The sequence below is a fragment of the Podarcis erhardii genome (assembly GCF_964252035.2).
Source record: "Podarcis erhardii genome assembly, chromosome: 6".
Classification (NCBI taxonomy): domain Eukaryota; kingdom Metazoa; phylum Chordata; class Lepidosauria; order Squamata; family Lacertidae; genus Podarcis; species Podarcis erhardii.
Genome location: NC_138510.1, coordinates 22682138 through 22701537, shown reverse-complemented (window position 1 = coordinate 22701537; position 19400 = coordinate 22682138). Strand labels below are relative to the sequence as shown.

Below are 19400 nucleotides of genomic sequence, written 5' to 3'. Positions count from 1 at the left end.
TTCAAAATGGTACCCGACACCCAAATGTCAACAATGACTGCCACCCACAACTCATGCCGAGTTTGGCGGCGATATCTTGTGAGGTGACAAAACTTTGCGAGAACAGACAGGCCAACAGGCGGACCACTTACCAAAATATATAGTAGATAAGAATTTGGAAATCATTACTACAAATCAAATATAAGTGCTATATATCTTGTGAAAGTTGGGAAGTCTGTAACACATGTGCTGCATCCCTCCCCTCTGCCTCTGACCCTCCACCTGTATCCAGTTCCTGTTGGGTTCCCTACAAGGGAATGTAGCCCTTTTGCTGAAAATGGTCTCCCTACGACATTTTTCATGGTGTGCCCTCCCTGGTATCAGTACAGATTATGGGTGGTCTTTAAATATTTTTAATAATAAACAAGCACATATATCAATTACTGCTGAGATAGAAACACAATAGTGAGGCCTGAGGAGATTATGATGATGCCTCCTCAGCTGTTGCTGTTGGTTATGGACTACTTGTGACATCACAAAAGCCTGAGTGGATATAAAGGTGGGCCTGTTCCTCTGCCCTAGCAGAACACAGCAGACAACAGCTGTGACCTTCAGCACTGCCTGGTCTTCTTCCACTTGAAGAACAAGAAGTGGCAGATGGACAGAGGCAGTGGAATGCTATGGAGTGACAGTAAGGCAAGCTTACATGCTGAGCAGGATCGTAGCTTGAAGATGGCTGATACCCACAATTGGAAGCTGGCTTGTGTCTAGTAATGGACCTAGCAGAAGCTGGCAAATGTTGGTAGGTAGAAGCTGGTGGAGTTCACATTAGTGTGAAATGAAAAAGGTATTTAAATATACTTTTCTGAAGAAACCAGAGGCCTTTCTCCTGGGCATGGTCGGCCAATTGGTGCCAAAGAAGGATAGAACTTTCTTTATGTATGCTACAACAAGCAGCAAGAATACTTATTGCAAAGTACTGGAAGACACAAGATCTACCCACCCGGGAAGAATGGCAGATGAAGGTGATGGACTACATGGAACTGGCGGAAATGGCTGGCAGAATCCGAGACCAGGGAGAAGAGTCGGTGGAAGAAGATTGGAAGAAATTTAAAGTTTATTTACAGAAACATTGTAAAATTAAGAATGTTAGAAGGAGGCTGGAATGAAGTTACGTGGCTTTAGCAGAAATATTATAAAGGACTAAGTAAAAATAGACTGTTAATGGATGAAAGGAGGAAAGGTAAAGTTACATTATATTAGGATAAAAATTGGGAAGGATGGAAAGGATTTGCTGAAATAGCTAACCGAACTAGAATACAAAAAAGGGAGGTGCGAGGAGGTCAAGGAAACAAGCAAATGAAAGATAAGCTATGGGAAGGTTCGTTGTGTTTTTCTTTCTTTCTTTCTTTTTAATTGTTTCTATTTTTCTATTTTTTCTGTTTTTTACAAGTTTGTGTTTAACTTGGTGTGTTTTCTTTTTCGTTTTGTAACCTTTAAAACTTTAATAAATATTATTATTTTTTTTAAAAAAAAGAGTTCATGTTAGTGAACCAGCGGGTGCCACAAGGTTGAAGCAGGCTGACGTTGTGGATGTAAGCTGGTTGACATTCATCTTTTGAAGCTGGTTGACAAGAAGCCGGTGGATATCTGTGGGGCGTAAATGTGAATGGAGAATGAAAGATGAGTGAATATGTCCGTTGGCATTCTTCATGGATGTTGGCAGATGTCTGCTTGTGTATATGAATGGGAGGTTTCAAACGTGGTTCAGGCGAACGTAGGGGGGAAGTGGGGCACATTGATACACGGGGCACATTGATACGCTAACAATATTTCAATATCGAGATTTCTTTTAAAATAATTTTTATTAAGTACAAATTAGAAAACATACATATTTACAACAAAAGAAAATACAAAAGAAAAAGAAAATACATATAACCAAGGGGAAAAAAAATTAGAGAATACTTTGTCTCTTTTCATATTTACAGTTATTTATACCTCTATAAAATGCTATTCACAATAAAGGAGTGAAATGAAAGATATCAGAAAAAAGGAAAAAAGAACAAAGAAAAAATAAAGAAGTAAAATAAAAAGATCATAGGTGAAAACTTTTAAAAGAAGATAAGTATTCACTATACATAGCCATTTCTCATCTATATTTATATTCAATTGTATAATTTCATCTTGTCCTTATCTACCTTAAATAAAGTGTTGTTTTTTAAAAAAATGTTATTTGTGTCGCGACATCACTAAAACGTGTCTATACATGTGTGAGTACAACAGTTGTGACCGCGCCGACCGCCAGTTAGCCGTTGGCGTTTGACAAGAGTAGGTGTGTTTTCAGCGCAGCCAACTAAAAAATTACGTGAAATGTAAGAGTGTTCCAGCGCTGTTTTACGTTGTTTAGTTAAGATTTAAAAATACCAAAGGTAAGTTATTCCACTCTGTAATCAGGATTACACGTGATTTTTAAATAAATTCAGTGGATTTATTAATAATTGTTAGTTTTTTTGAAAATGTCCATTGGGGACACTTTGATACACTAAGACACGGGGCACATTAATACAATAGTATACAATAGTGCCCCAATATACAAGTTTGCATGAAATCTCTAAACCCATTTAATTTGAAAAGAAAAGAAAAAAAAACTGTTGTTTACTACGTGGCCAAAGTCGTTTCTAAATATAATATGACCAATTATCAAGTGTCATATCTCAGGAAAAAAACAGGATTTTGTATGTTTTGTCTTCCCCATTGTAGAAGATAAGGCAAGCATTGATTTCAAGGATGTTGTTTTGCTGTTGCCAAAACCAAATTTCCCAAAGGGCACATCTGGAACATCATCTCTTTATACTTTTTCTATTGACTTAAGTGGATATAATAATGTGCAACAGAAGCTAAAGGTTAAGTAATTATCTTATTTTTTTTATAAGCATTTTGTTTAAATTACTATTCTTTGACTACCTAATGTGAGTTCTTATAATTTTAAGTTTTTCCAAAGTTTTTTTTTTAAATGGATAGGTGTTTGAGGAAAGATAATATAAGTTTTGATGTTTTGTTAAGAAAACCTGCCATAAAGTCTATGATATGTGTGAAACACTGTTAGTTTTGATATGTAATTTAGATTTTAAATAACAAATTGTAAGGCTGATTATGATCTCTCACAATAATTTTTTTTATTAAACTTTTGCAAATAATTACCACTCTCATACAATTGACACTTTGTATCAAAGTGCCCTGTCCAATGTATCAAAGTGCCCCGTAGGTGGGGCAGAATGATACAAAACCCTTTTTTTTTTTACTGAAGTTCATTATATTCTCATTATCTTCTAACTTTAATGGTTCTTTTGATTGCTATTATAATATTGATTAGTTATGGCATGCATCAAGCCAAAAATTTTATTATTTGACTCATTTTTGTTACATAAAATATGAGATTGAATTTTTCTGCATCAATCTGCCCCACTTCCCCCTATGTGAATGTGATGTGTGAAAGGAAACCGGTAGATATTTTTGAATAGATGACACCTGTGGAAGTTTGCAGGCTGAAGTTAGTGGCTGACGTTGCCAGGAAGAATCATAGAATCATAGAGTTGGAAGAGACCACAAGGGCCATCGAGTCCAACCCCCTGCCAAGCAGGAAACACCATCAGAGCACTCCTGACATATGGTTGTCAAGCCTCTGCTTAAAGACCTCCAAAGAAGGAGACTCCACGGCACTCCTTGGCAGCAAATTCCACTGTCGAACAGCTCTTACTGTCAGGAAGTTCTTCCTAATGTTTAGGTGGAATCTTCTTTCTTGTAGTTTGGAACCATTGCTCCGTGTCCGCTTCTCTGGAGCAGCAGAAAACAACCTTTCTCCCTCCTCTATGTGACATCCTTTTATATATTTGAACATGGCTATCATATCACCCCTTAACCTCCTCTTCTCCAGGCTAAACATGCCCAGCTCCCTTAGCCGTTCTTCATAAGGCATCGTTTCCATTCTGGTTTGACCATTCTGGTTGCCCTCCTCTGGACACGTTCCAGAAGCTGGTGGAGGTAACTGGGTGATGCTGTCAGATAACCCTCATTTTGTGTTTGGAGATGTCTGAAGTCAGTGAAGCTTTCTCAAGACCACACATAAAAACACTGAATAGAACCACAGGGCTTCCTGAAGTGAGATGGGTTTTCATTCTTCTAAGTACATCTACCTGTACTGTCCGTTCTTCAAGAACAGATAATGGAAGGTCAAATATATGAGTTTATGGGGTGACCCCCCTCCCCATTAGTACACATGAAGCATGGGCTGTAAATATTGTTAATAATAAACTAACGGCTGAGGTGCCCCCACAATTGTCAGGCCTCCCCAGCTGTTGCCATTAGCAACAGACTGCCTCTGATGTCACAAAAGGACATGGCAGCTGAGGAGAAAGGCAGTTATTAGGCAAAGCAGGAAGGATGGCAAGAGCCCCAGTAGAAGGGAAATCAGGGTTGGCTCCTTCCTGTCTACTTGAGCAGCCAACTTTTTGCTCTCTTTGGACTCCTGTGCCTGTCACACCTACATAACTGTAAAAAATCAAACAAACCCTAATTTTTGTCACTGAGAATGCCCCCTATCCCAAATAAACATCTTAGGACCCCATGGGTTTTAAAAGTTATATTTTAAGTTGAAAGAAGCCTGCTGGGTCTTGTAAGGTGTTCACTTCAGGATCAATGTGAACTTTTATTTATGTATTTAATATCATAATCTAATACAGATCTGGTTTGTAGAGCCAAAAAATGTTCACACAAACACCGACAATTGGTTCCACAGTCAAACTGCTCTCAACATCAATAAGTTTCTCCTAATGTTGAACCCAAATCTACCCTCCTGTAACTAAAGCCCATTAGGTCTAGTCCCACTTTCTGTGTTGTATCTTGTCTATGCGACATCTCTTTGGGGATTTAAAGAATGCAGTTAAGTCCACCACTCCACATAGGACTTACTTTTTAAATACCCCTGACTATCATTATTGCCATCCTCTGAACGCTTTCCATTTTGTCCATATCATTTTTGAAATACATTGCCCAGAACTGAATGAGAGTACTCCAGAAGAAGTCTGACCAGTGCAGACTGAATAGGAACTATTATTTCTCCTGACTTGGAAACTATGGTTCCATTAGCAAAGCCTGCAATCCATTAGTCTTTTCCTTGCAGCCTCATTGCACTGCTGACTCATGTTCAGCCTGTGATCATATGTCTTATGAATGAAGGTACCTGCTTGCAGTTGGTGTATAGGATTATTGAGCTACATTTTCAAATAAAGAAGAAATACGCAAGTGCTTTGGGAACCAAAGAATTTATTGCAGTCTTGTAAAGAAGAAGAAGAAGAAGAAGAAGAAGAAGAAGAAGAAGAAGAAGAAGAAGAAGAGGCCTACTTATGGAAGAATGAATGGGATGTTTACAGTAGAGATTTGAACATACAGAGAGATTTGAGCACCCTGTTTCCTTAACCATCCCCACAAAGTGGGGCCAGAGTTATGCCAGCCCCATAGTTTTTATAGTAATGCCATCCCACTGATCGCTTTATGAGTTGTTTAACAGAATAACCAAAGAAAGAGGCTTTAGTCAACATTTGCTAAAGAAACTTTGACTATAGTAAAAGCTTTGGGAGAAGGCAATAATCAAATTTAACAATTATGCTGGTTACATAGGCAGGGAAGATTTAATCAGGTATGAAAATATGCTAACAGGAGGAGGAATAAATTATGAGAGCATCACACTTGCTTTAGAACTAGTCAGGAAACTGGATGAGGGACGCTGTGAAAATGGTTCATGTCGTGCCTAAATCATGGTGGAGGACCTGTGGCCGTCCTGATGTTGGACTAGCATTCCTGACCATTGGCCATTTGAGCTGGGGATGATGGGAGTTTGATAACATGGAGGGGGTGTGTGCTACAGGACCTAGATAGTGGTGAGTTGGGGTCAAAAACCACCTATTTTACCCAGTGTTAGAAACTGAGATATGAAAGCTGGGAGCTAAATGGCACCTTAAACCTAGGTTATGGGTGCAACAATGGAATGTCTAGGCGCACTTTTTTATAACGAGAATACAAAGCTGAAAATGAATGAACTGCAGCTAAAATATTATGTCCATTTTTCACATGGTCTAGTCCTCATCTGAAGACTGCAAAAAGAAAAGAAAGAAAGAAAGAAAGAAAGAAAGAAAGAAAGAAAGAAAGAAAGAAAGAAAGAAGCCATACTTCCAGTCTTCTGAGAGTGGCTGGAAGTGGGGAGGCAGAAAAAGATCCTCCTTTCATTCTACTCTGCAGTTTTAATCTGAAATCTTAGGCGCAGTACTGTGCACTAATGAAATTCCCTGTCACAAAATGTGCCTAGAACAGTGGGAGTTTCCAACACTGCTTTTACCTTGAAAATGTGCTGATTTGTTTTCTAGCTGCAAGGAACACCGAGAGAAGCAGCACCAGAGCAATTATGTTTTGACATAAACAAAAACTGAGAAGCCCTTGAAATGGGCTTCCATGTGGTGGCTACAATGTAAAAAATATATTATAAGAACACACAAATACAGCAAAGTTTAAGAACCTCTTCCCTATAGAAAACTATTGCAAATGCAGGCCCTTTATATATATATATAGATATACCTGCATATAATCATGAGAAGAAATATACTTGAAACTTTATTAATCTATGGGAGAGGTTCCAAATGAAAGGGAAAGAGCAGCAGCCAAAGACTTCATGTGCATAAATAATCAACTTATTTTACAATTTGCTGTACACTGTGCCACGCTTCTGCACTTCTGCCATTTCCAGAGGATCTATGCTGGCGCTCAGAGCCCATATGCCTGGTTCAGAACCAGCTCACTTTATTGGATTTGAGTCCCGAGTAACACATGTTGTTGCTGCAGGTTCCTCCGTAACTAGGTGGGCAAGCTGAGCAAGGTCTCCCCATTTTGTAAGGTGCTTCTCCTACCCAGTTTCCCCTGGAAAGAGAAAAAGAGGCATGAGGCTTGCTTGTTTCATTGCTGGACATTTGGATGTCACACGTCACTCTTAGCACACCCTTCCAAAGGGCTGCCTACCCACCATACACCCGGCTATCTATTATGTTCTTATGCTTGTTTCATTATTCAGTTGAATAAGTTACCTGATCTCTGAGGAGTCCACCTGCAGCTCATAAGAAGAGCCCTAATAGATCAAACCAAAAGTTCTCCTCGTCCAGCATTCTGTTTCTACAATGGCCAAGCAGATGCCTCTAGGGACCCAAGCACCAAAGTGTTGAGGCTCCAGCCCTTTTCGTTTGTTGATGCCCACATTTAAAGAGGTAAACTGCCTATGATTTTGGAGGTAGCATATAGCCATCATAACTAGTAGCCACCACTGATAGACCTCACTCAATGTTAATTTGTCCTATCTCCTTTTAAAGCCCTCTAACACAGCTACTACGGTAAGTTCCATAAATGAATTATGTGTCTGCATGAATCACTGATCTGCGCATGCCTAGAAGAGCAAGCCTAGACTAATAACTGAAGCAACAGAGAGTCATGTCTGGAGGTAACTGAACCTGCCGCATTTAGGTAGGTAGCCGTGTTGGCCTGACGCAGTCTAAATAAATAAATAAATAAATAAATAAATAAATAGTCCAGTAGCACCAACTAAGTTTGTTCTGGGTATAAGCTTTCGTGTGCACGCACACTTCTTCAGATACAGTCATACCTCAGGTTACAGACGCTTCAAGTTGCGTGTTTTTGGGTTGTGCACCACGCCAAACCCGGAAGTACCGGAACAGGTTACTTCTGGGTCTTGGTGCATGTGCAGAAGCATGGGTTGCGAACATGCCTCCCGCACGGATCACGTTCGCAACCCGAGCGTCCACTGTACACTGAAACAGAAGTCACCAGACCCTTATATATAGTGGGAGGGTGGGGTGGGGTTTTTCTCAGAAGGTAGTAGGTGATGGGCGATGGACTCAATGGGTATGGTAAACCTGTTGACGACTATTAACGACCGCAATTAGTCCTACAGGAAAAAGCAAGGGATAGTATGCAGATGACCAAGATCAGGGGTCAGCAAGGTTTACCTCGCCTGGGCCGGTTCAATCCAGTGAAGATCCCTCCGTGGGCTGAATCGTGAGCGCGCATGGCCACTATTTCCAGCACCGCAGAAGTGAGTCCCCATGCCGCGCTGTGCCAGTTTAGCGCAGTGTGCGGGGACTAATCGAGTGGGCGGCTTGGTTCGGGGGAGGCTCAGGGGCCAGTTAAACAACCCCTGTGGGCCGCTTGTGGCCCATGGGCCTTAGGTTGCTTACCCCTGACCAAGATGAACCTGTTGCATGTCTGTATCAGGAATGGTGCAGACACACAGTAGCATTTACCCATGCGCAAGAGAGATTGACTTGAAGGAAGCACAATAAATCAGGCAGAGATACTGTGATCAGCCGACTTTGGGAAAGGCTGCATTATCTAATTTCCTGTATCCTAGTGCACAATTTGGAAATTTGGGCTTTAGGGTAAATTAATGTGTGCGGACATCTACCCAGCTATACCAAAGAACATACTACATATCCCTCCTTGTATTGAAAAAATGCCTCAATGGCTATCTCTTTCTCCTCTGGCCAGCTCTTCCTATCCAATATTGCACTTCACGAATTGCTTCTACACATACCTCCCACCCCACCATTGGAACTCTCATGTGAAGTTTCAGTTTCTCTGTACCAGAGATGGGGAGATTGTAGCCCTCCAGTTGTTGCTGGACCAGAACTCCCGTCATCTGTGACCAATGACCATGAGGGCTGGGACTGTTGAGAGTTGGAGTCCAACAACATTTGCCAGCCCTGCACTAGACAATTCATCAAAAAATGGCCCACAGTCCACCAGTGGGCTGTAGTCTGCATTCTGCTCTTTACTGTACTAAACAGCTTTCTGTACTAGGTAGCTTTCCAGCTTTCCACCTCTACTCTGCCCCAAAGTTTCTGTCTTTTCCAGGATGAAACTGCACCCCCCCCCCAGTTTACTTACTTGATGGCATAATTGCACACTAAGTAGATTGCTCGGGGCCATGTGCTGCCCCACACATTGATGTTGGTGCATGTATGGAGGGCACAGCCAATTCGGTTGCTAGAAGCCCACACCATCTGTTTGAGACACATTAAACCAGTTATTATAAGAAAATGGCAATCCTGAAACCAGAATATTTGTCCTTGTTAGGACACACCCATGACTATGGGATTTTGCCTTAAATATATGAAGGCATGGTCTATCAATCGCTAAAAAAAATAAGTGTCAGAGCTGCATATGTGTCGCTTAGACTTCACTAGCCTGGTGCCTTCCATATGTTTTAGCCTACAGCTCCCATAGTAAAGGTAAAGGGACCCCTGACCATTAGGTCCAGTCGTGACCGTCTCTGGGGTTGCGGTTCTCATCTCACTTTATTGGCCAAGGGAGCCGGCGTACAGCTTCCGGGTCATGTAGCCAGCATGACTAAGCTGCTTCTGGCGAACCAGAGCAGGGCACAGAAACGCCATTTACCTTCCTGCCAGAGCGGTACCTATTTATCTACTTGCACTTCATGCTTTCTAACTGATAGGCTGGAAGGAGCAGGGACTGAGCAATGGGAGCTCACCCCGTTGCGGGGATTCGAACTGCCGACCTTCTGATTGGCAAGTCCTAGGCTCTGTGGTTTAACCCACAGCACCACCTGCGTCACAGCTCCCATAAGCCCCAAGCAAAGCATCTGGAGCATGCAAAGGCTTGTGTAGCTGGACAGTCTGTAGCAGACTGCATTAAGAGAGAAAGAGTTAAAGACCAACCCAAACCAGGGTCCCAAGGCTCCCCTGCATCTGCAGGTTTCTTTTTGAAAGCCACTCACAAAATTGCTAATTGCATGAATGTAGATATAAAGCTGCCTTATACTGAATCAAAACATCGGTCCATCCAGCTAAGTATTGTCCACACTGACAGCAGATCTCTAGGGTTTCAGACAGGGAATCCTTCCCAGCCCCAAAGCAGATGTGCTACCCCTGATCAGCTGGATATAATTCTTAATTTTTAAGAAGCAGGTGTTCTTTTTTCCCTTCTTCCTCTTCTTTCTAGTCTGCCTCCTGTCTCTTCACTGTCATTTCTCCAGACACAACACACTGGAAATGAGACAGATCAACCTTCAGGAAAATGGAGAAAAAGGTGTCTAGGAACCAGACAGACACCCAGACAAATATGTGGGGCTGGATATTTCCAGAGACAAGAGCAGAATATTCTGGAGCTGTGAGGAACACTGTTCATTATGGGTTGGAAATGCTTTGCCACAGACCAGGTGGGAGAAGACGGTTTTCCACCTTGGGCTGGCCACTCATACTTGGGGATGAGCAAATGAAGGGGATGTATTCACCGAGGTGCCAGATGTTTCAGAAACATCTTGTCACCACAGAGATGACTCACTGTGAAGGAGGCAGGAAAGGGCTTTCCCTTTCCTTGAGGTGCTATTTGTTCAACACCAGCTACTCTGTGAGAAGGATCAGGAGAATCAGGCAGGAGATCTCAGAGCCCCAGGTGGACCATTCTCTCCATCACCCAGGGCCAACTGATATTCAGGGCCCCTCCAGACTGAAGGAAGTTTGCCTTCCCGGGTGTATTCTGCAACATGTACTAAAGTACATTTAGTGGTAGATTTACATATACTGGACTGTCTACAGATCATTCTGCTTTAGCAGTAGTTCTGTAGCATTTTTTGCAGTGTTATCACATTATTGTGATCTGGAGGAGCACTCTTGTACACGGGCAGACCTACAATTGGGTGTCTCCTCTGCAACCAGCAAAAGGTCTAGGTAACCACTGTTATCCTCTTCAGTGGGGTTGTTCAGTTGTGACAGATTGTCACAATTTTAAATATAAATTTCAGATTTTTAATAAAATTGCTGTACTGGATTATTTCACATGTCAAAGTCAGTGGTGTGAACAAAAACTTCCCATGCCTTATAGTTTTCAAGTTATGGAATGGAAATTTCCAGCATGGAACCACTGAACTATCAAGAAGTTCAGTTCTATCACTTGCAACCTGCCTCAAGTTAACATGTTTTTATGTTACTGTATGTTAATTAACTTTTAAGAGGCCAGGACGTTTGTGACATCATCACCACTGGTTTGTGAATGGTCACTGTAATTACTTTATATCCATTTAAACTTTAACACAATCGCCACAGTCTGTATTCTTGCATTCCATTTCCCTCGCTGCTAACATTTCCATGTTTATATAACTGCAAACTTAGGATGGAAGTCCAGGCATCTGATGAAGTGGATTCCAGACCATGAAAACTTATGCTACAACAAATCTGTTTGGCTACAGTTTGCTCAGACTATATTTTGCCCTTTGCGGAAAGGATTCAGGCACAGGCCAGAAATTTAGGTTTGCACAATTGAAGTGGATTAATTTGCACTGTTGCCTCAGTGGAACAGATCCAGGGAAAAGCACTGGAAAGTGTGAGGTGAAAAAATGATCAATGGGGAGACTATATGCAACCTGGGATAAATTCTCAGTCAGGACCAGACATAGTCTAACCTCCGCATAAACTTTGTGCAAGCAAACCAGGATAAATGCTCAATAAAACCCAAAGGAAGCCCTATATGGTGCAAATATATTCATATTCATATTGTTTTTTTTAAAAAAACAACAACACAAAAAAACCTTGCAGATACTTGTGGTTTGTTAGGCCACCACAGGGAATGACAGAGGCCATGAGATGTTAAGTAGGATGTTCCTGAGTCATGAAGAGAAGCTGTTTGTCTAAGTAACAGATCCTCATCATAGTGACTTAAAACATTCCATGTCCCTGTGTGGACGATTTCTTTTTCTTCTTCCAGCCATCTAGCTGAGCTGGAACTGAAAGCCTTTCCTGTGCTGGATGGGACAATGGAAAAAACAGACAATGCTTTCAGAAAAGAAGTCGAGGTTTAGACAGTGCATTTGGATTGTTTGCAGACAGTGGCAATATAAAGGACCAGGGTTGGCAACGATGGAGGTAGAAAAACTTCTCTTTAGTATGAACCAGCAGCCCTAGAACAGGGTTGGGGAACCTGTGACTCAGCTTCAACTCCCATCAGCCCCAGCAAGCATAGCCAGTGTCTAGGGATTGTGGGAGTTGTGGTTTAACACCATCTGGAGGGCCAAAGGTTCACCACACCTGCCCTAGAGCATGGCTGAAGACGATCTCTTGGGAAGCTTCCTTGTTCCTGAACCTCTGCCCCATCCCTCTTGCTGAGATATGCACCATTATGTTGGTGCAGCATCACAGTTAAAAGCAGGGACTATAGTCCCTGATCCACATCAAATCTCTCCCACCAACTCTCTTGGTCCGCCTTAGGCAAAACCTTATCCTTCATTCTCAGCTCACAAACCTTCAGTATTGGGGGAGGTGAAGATTGTTGGCCTCATTTAGGTTTGTTGTAGTGATTCTTGAAACAAGGGATATGGAGCATCTAAGGAAAGTGCTATTAAAAACAAATACGATTTGTTACCCAAGCAACAACCGCTGTTTCTTTGTTTTTTTACAGGACTATACTGTACCTGGGTATAATGGCTGCAGACAGGGCCGCTGCATTTGGAAGGGAAGGAGTAATGGTGCTTCTCATAATACCAAGATTTCACAAGGTCCAAAGCTGAACGGTACCTATAGAGGGTCACACACAATGCAAATGTGAAGAAACCTGCCTATCCAAGCACAGATGCCCCAGGCACAAACTATGTGATGCAGGAAGGTGAGGAGATGCCTCCAACCATCAAGGCTTCCCACCTCTTCCTGGTAAGCAAAGAGTTGAAAAGGATGCATGACTGACCTGCTGGGAGCCTGAAGGGCCCTGCCCTGCCCCTCTCCACCTGGCTTGAGGTGGGGCTGCCAGGCTTCATAAAGGAGTGCTTCTACGGCTGCTGGGCAGAGAGGGCTCCGTTTTTGTTTTTAAATTGCTTTTACAGTGGTACCTCGGGTTACATACACTTCAGGTTACATACACTTCAGGTTACAGACTCCGCTAACCCAGAAATAGTGCTTCAGGTTAAGAACTTTGCTTCAGGATGAGAACAGAAATCGTGCTCCTGCGGTGCGGCAGCAGCAGGAGGCCCCATTAGTTAAAGTGGTGCTTCAGGTTAAGAACAGTTTCAGGTTAAGAACAGACCTCTGGAATGAATTAAGTACTTAACCTGAGGTACCACTGTATTTTTTCTATATGTCCTTTTAAATTGTGGCTGATATTAATGCTGTATTCTTAGTTTTAGATTTTATGATTTATGTGGAAATTGTTTTCCATTTGGCTGTGTACTTTTTTGATGTGTTTTATTTATTGTTTATGACTTTTGTCATGTTGGTAATTATGTAAATCTTGTCATGTTGTAAGCCGCCTTGAGCATTGTTTTAGCTATGGAAAGGCGGCATACAAATAAAGTGATGATGAATGAATGATGAATGACACAGAATCATAGAAGTGTAGAGTTGGAAAGGACCCCAAGGGCCATCTAGTCTAACCCCCTGCAATGTCTTTGTGTTAGTGTCTCCCCCCTCATTGCAAGAGGCAGCCACTGAAGTGGGGGGAAAGGGCAGAGGAAACCTAGGCATTGATATTATATGACATGTATTTATCAAAAACACAGGTGGACACACAACACACTGGTGTGTCTAGGCATCTCTGGTAACATATACCTTGGACCTAAATGACTTTTTTTTTACCATGGCTGTGATAAAACAGCACTTCAATATGTATAATCAATGTTAAGGGAAACTAGTGCAAAAAGGGGTTCCTCAAACTTGCCTTCCTCTACACACTCCCCATGCCTCCCTCAAATCCACTCTAGCAGGAGGAGAGGGGAGATCACTCTGTCAGGCAAGTTGAAATTATTTCACAGATGCAGCAACCTCCTTAGTGCTACACTGAATTCCACCCATAATATTTGAGTGAGATGGAGGCAACACTGAGGTTGATATCATGCTTGCTTCCTTTGCAGTACACATGCCTATTTTTTACATTGTGCACTGTTTAAGGTAAAGATAAAGGGACCCCTGACCATTAGGTCCAGTTGTGGCCGACTCTGGGGTTGCGGCGCTCGTCTCTCTTTATTGGCCGAGGGAGCCGGCGTACAGCTTTCAGGTCATGTGGCCAGCATGACTAAGCCGCTTCTGGCGAACCAGAGCAGCACATGGAAACGCTGTTTGCCTTCCCGCTGGAACGGTCTCTATTTATCTATTTGCACTTTGACGTGCTTTCGAACTGCTAGATTGGCAGGAGCAGGGACCGAGCAACGGGAGCTCACCCCATCGCGGGCATTCAAACCGCCAACCTTCTGATCAGCAAGTCCTAGGCTCTGTGGTTTAACCCACAGTGCCACCCGTGTCCGTGGTGCACTGTTTAGAAATCCCTTTGAACAAATATAGCCCACTTGATCCATGAAAAAAAGGGCAGGACAAAAGACTCTCTCAGCTGCTTAGAGGTATACTTGCAGTGGTGTTCATTTGCACAATCAGTGCAACATCTTTAATGAAACATCTATAGACCTAGCATTCCCAGAAGACACTGCTTACCTGCCCGAGTGAATGGCAAGGTTTTGACCAATGAATTTCATCAGTTGTGGAGGTCCATGGTCCCATATACACTGTTTTGCCCAGGCTTCTGCAGATCTGGCAAGCCTCTCATCCCACACCTAGTCGATATGAGGCAGGGAGGTGGGAGGGAGAAAGAACGCACAACAGACAGTGAGTTACTGCTGCTCAAGGTAAAACAAAGTGCTTAGTCAATCTCTCAAACACTTAACAAGATATATGCCATACAAGCAAGGGAAATATCATAAGCATAAATGTTTTTCCTTGGAAGATATAGTGTCATAGGCTAGTAGATTCAGAAATAGCAAGTCAAACAGCCCAGCTTTATTTCAGACTAGGAAAGTACCTGCCTAATAGTACTTCATCTGAAAATCTTCCAGCACTTGGAAATCTAGCATGTCAGTCTGACATGCCCAACTTTTTGCCTGATATGTTCACTTTCGATGCACAGGTGGTCTTCTCACATGGGGGAGCATTCAAACATGCTTAGCCTCTGTTAGTATTGTTGTTGTTTTAATTTATGCACTTTCATAGATGTTCAAGGTAATTTGCAACAAGACAATGGAAACGAGTCAAAATAGGGTTTAAAAGAATACAAATAAACACCCATGGCGAACTGTCTGAAGTCATACAATGCTATTTGTGCACACATCAGTTCTTAAGCGCTGCTTGAGTTGTCAGGAGGTCTGTTTAAATCAGCCCAATGAGGATATGGCAAAGGGGTTACGACTACAAGCTACACCCCCTGGCCATGCATGCCTGTGGCAGCAATACTGAGAAAGAGAGACTATGCACAGAGATATCCTGGACAGCAAGGGTTTAGTAATCCGGGGTTGCAGGAAATTGTAGTCCCATTAGTTTGGGGAAAGGAGGGTTCCAGCAGGGTCCCCATGCAGAGGCATACCTAGGAGTTGGTGAAACTGTCTCCAGAAATCTGTCTCCAGTTATCTGTGCAAAGCAGTGAGCTTAGACAAGTGCAGGGGGATGAGAGCCAGGAGAAATGGGAAGGTGGTGTGAAGGTAGATCGCTAGAGACCATGGAGTTGTGACGTATATGTCTGTGATGACGTGCCACTGCTGTCACAGCAAGATCAAATGTGGGAGAAGCTTCCCGTCCTTCTTGTACTGCAGGACAAAGGAGTGCATTTTCTCCACCCTTCCTTCTCTCCTTGCCCTCACTCCAGACACTTTGATTACTTGGGATGCATTAAAGGGAGTAATTTCTAATGTGGCTATTGCTGGGGCAGCTCCTTGCCAAGGCACCCTAGAGATGCCTCTGCCCCTATATCAGCGTCCTATGTCCCTTCTCATGCATTAATTAGATTCAAGCATGCTAGAGTTACATGGAGTTTATTTTTATTTATTTATTTTACTGCATTTATTTAACACCTTTGTCTTCCAAGGATTCCTAAGGTGTTGTACATGGCTCTCCTCCTCACAACAACCCTGTGAGGTGGGTTAGACTACGAGATGGTGACTGGCCCAAGGTCACCCAGTGAGCTTCATGGCTGAGTGGGGATTCAAACCTCGCTCTCCCAGCTCCTAGTCAAACATTCTAACCATTACGCCACACTGGGACCCTACACTGTGAACCCGGCTCCCAATAAGTGGTGATATGCAAGTAGCTAAAGAACGAGCCTAATGTGGAATTAGAGGGATGCGGGTGGCGTTGTGTGTTAAACCATAGAGCCTAGGACTTGCTGATCAGAAAGTTGGCGGTTCAAATCCCCGTTGACAGGGTGAGCTCCCATTGCTTGGTCCCTGCTCCTGCCCACCTAGCAGTTCGAAAGCACGTCAAAGTGCAAGTAGATAAATAGGTACCGCTCTGGCGGGAAGGTAAACGGCATTTCCGTGCGCTGCTCTGGTTTGCCAGAAGCGGCTTAGTCATGTTGGCCACATGACCCGGAAGCTGTACACTGGTTCCCTCGGCCAGTAAAGTGAGATGAGCGCTGCAACCCCAGAGTCGGCCACGACTGGACCTAATGGTCAGGGGTCCCTTTATCTTTTTTAATGTGGAATTATCTAAAACACTGAAGATTTTTCCCTCAGGCAGTATTGCAATTTTGTTCCGGAATTGTCGCTAAGGGCACTCTGGGCTATCTGAAGACTCTGCTCTCTGCTGCCTCCTTCCCTCCTTTTTCCAGAGAAGAGCTTGAAACGGGCTTCATTGAAAGGTAACCTTCTCTTACTTCAGTAAGGACCTTGATATTTTGAAACTGTGGGCTTTCCATTTGATTTCTCCGTGTTTATAAGTCTCCACCCTGTAACTTTAAAAAAGAATGCCATTTGTGGGCTGCATTATTGAAATGAGGGATGACTTACTGTGCTCTGTAAAAACAACAACACCTTTTTCTCTGAGTGTGTGTGCCTTGCTCTCATCTCTCAGCGAGCTGTACTCTCTGCAAAGAAACCTTTTGCTTTCTCTATTGTTGTCTTTAGGTGCTTGAACCTCAGAAAGACATAACCTCATCCTTCATTCACCGCTCAGCAGAACACCAAACAAAACACAATAATTAAATCTAGTGTGCCGCTTTAAACAAATCCCTGTGGAAAAATTGCTCTGCTTGAGGTACGTTCTTCACAAATGCTTAGCTGCAAGGCAGCCCAACCATACTGCTTCTCTGACACTGTTGCTCCTTTCCGCCTCCTTCAAAGTATATGTGGTAGATTTTCAGAAATATGAATGACAAGGGAAAGGCCTTAGTTCATTGGTAGGGCATCTGATATGAATGCAGAAGATCTGAAACACTGGAGAACCATTGACAGTTGGGGTAGACAGTACTGAGGTAGATGGACTAACTGTTTGAAGAAGATCAAACCTATCCATTCTTAAGGAAATCAGCCCTGAGTGCTCATTGGAAGGACAGATCCTGAAGCTGAGGCTCCAATACTTTGGCCACCTCATGAGAAGAGAAGACTCCCTGGAAAAGACCCTGATGTTGGGAAAGATTGAGGGCACAAGGAGAAGGGGAAGACAGAGGACGAGATGGTTGGATAGTGTTCTCGAAGCTACCAGCATGAGTTTGACCAAACTGTGGGAGGCAGTGGAAGACAGGAGTGCCTGGCGTGCTGTGGTCCATGGGGTCACGAAGAGTCGGACACGACTAAATGACTAAACAACAACAACAAATAGCAGCTTTGTATGTTCCTGGAGCATTGAGGTTTCTGATAGATGTATAAGCATCAAAGGAACCAAACACATGCCATATTTACTTTGCATAACATCTCAGTGGTCATTGTTCCTTCCCACCCACCATCAGAAGCAAGCACACATAAAACTCACCATATATTCCATATTAGACGCTGGTGGAGACACTTGTGCCCGCACTTGGTTGTGGTAGTCCAAAAGCGCGCTCATATCCCGGGGGGAAATATAACGTTTCCTGCGAGTCCTTGGTACACCCAGGCCAGATGTATGGCCTGCCTCAGTGCTACCAGTTGGGTAAAGGACCTCAGTAGTATTGGGCAGCATGTAGGAGCTGGATTTCTGCATCATCCAGAAGACCGAACCAGTAAAATATAAGTGCACATGCAAGAGAGTCATTTTAGGATTTGCACACTTTTTCCTTCTGAGTCTCTAATTTTGATTTCGAAGGGCAATCGATATGGCAAATATTTTTCCTTCCAGCTTCTGTGTGTATACAAAGAAAAGAAAGAGACTCGGTTTTATTTGTTGCCTTTCCTTGGGGGTGGGGGGGGGGGGAGGAATGTCATCAGAGATGGAAAAGGCGATTAGAAAGACACCCAGAGAAAACTTTACTCAGAACAGGAGTGAATGAGTTTAGCTAGGCTGCATTTATAAAGAGCTAAATTTCTAAGACCAGCTGTGAAATCTCCAGAGGTATTTTATTTATTGCTGGTGTTCTAGAAAAGAAAAGCCCCCCCCCATCTTTGCAGGAAAAAAATCCCATTCTAAACATATGCAGGGACCTGTCAGAGGGGTGCTAATTAGTACCATTTTCTTATGGTAGCTTCACCAACTTCCCACAATTTTTGCAGATATTCAGTCCATCAGGCAAAGTTATTGCAATAAGTAAGCAAGAAGAAACCAGTAATACATTAAAATAAAAAGTTGATTAAAGAAATCAAAAGGCTAAAGGATTCTTTTCCATTTGCTTCATTTCTGTTCAGAAAGAGGACAAAAATAAAAATAGCAAAGACTTTTTATTTTCTTTTTTTAGTCCTAGAAAAGCCTTCTAAGATAGTCCTTACAGAAGCTGAGATGACATTTCCCAGACTACATACCTTGAAGGCTGAGCCAAGAACAGCTGAGAAATGTTAGTTGCCGCTGCAGCAGTAAACTCAGAGACTGACCTTTGCAAGCAACCTGCGTTCAGGGACATGTGGCAGAGAGATTTAACACAACCAAGCCCAAGGAGTCTTTGATGGCAATCTGACGCAGAAATCCGCATCTGATCTCTTCCCTTCGGGAACGTCCTCAAGTTTGAAAAGGGTCCAGCTGAGCAATTTATGGCCTTTCCCCTGTGTACACATGGCTCCGTCTCTACCGAGTGTCTCTGCTTGTTGTGAGCTTTGGGGTAGGGGAAGCTGCAAAGAGCAAGTAAATGGAAGCCTATAACCTGAAAGTTGAGAGCAGTTTTTCTCCAGGGGCAGCATGCATTTAATTTAGGAGAATTTTAGGAGAATTTGCACTTTGGGGAAGGGACAAGGCTCATTCGGTGACAGAGTCTGCGAGCAAAAGGTCCTGGGTCCAGTCTCAAGCATCTTCAGGTAGAGTTGGGAGAGAACCTTGCCTGTAACGGCATTGCCATTCACTGCTGAGAATACTGAGCTAAATGGACCAATAGTATGACTCGTTATAAGGCAGCTCCCTGTGTCCTAGGGTTGTTTTCAGACCTAAAGC

The 19400-nt window shown here is 42.9% G+C and overlaps 1 protein-coding gene and 1 long non-coding RNA gene across 2 annotated transcripts; one reads left to right on the top strand and one right to left on the bottom strand.

Moving 5' to 3' along the window:
- Nucleotides 1-6170: 6170 nt before the first annotated feature.
- Nucleotides 6171-18856, bottom strand: R3HDML (R3H domain containing like). The gene is made up of 6 exons (XM_081868110.1): nt 18782-18856; nt 17820-18167; nt 14520-14638; nt 12518-12620; nt 8980-9095; nt 6171-6945 (listed from the first exon to the last, which is right to left on the bottom strand). Exons 2-6 carry the CDS (start codon nt 18078-18080, stop codon nt 6813-6815), a joined length of 732 nt encoding a protein of 243 aa, XP_081724236.1. The 5' UTR covers nt 18081-18167; nt 18782-18856; the 3' UTR covers nt 6171-6812.
- LOC309345181 lies at nt 9709-18842 on the top strand. Its single transcript, XR_014158064.1, has 5 exons — nt 9709-10270; nt 11223-11359; nt 12505-12752; nt 16976-17105; nt 18718-18842. It is a non-coding gene; the product is annotated as an uncharacterized lncRNA (long non-coding RNA).
- Nucleotides 18857-19400: the final 544 nt, after the last annotated feature.

Bases quoted from the DNA above. Each gene is read 5' to 3' on its own strand.
- R3HDML (XM_081868110.1), bottom strand. From the start codon at position 18,080: ATGACTCTCTTGCATGTGCACTTATATTTTACTGGTTCGGTCTTCTGG. The intron at 12,621-14,519 runs GTAAGCAGTGTC...GACCCTCTATAG, and splicing joins CTTGCCATTCACTCGGGCAG to GTACCGTTCAGCTTTGGACC. The intron at 9,096-12,517 runs GTACAGTATAGT...TGTCTCAAACAG, and splicing joins TCTGCAGCCATTATACCCAG to ATGGTGTGGGCTTCTAGCAA.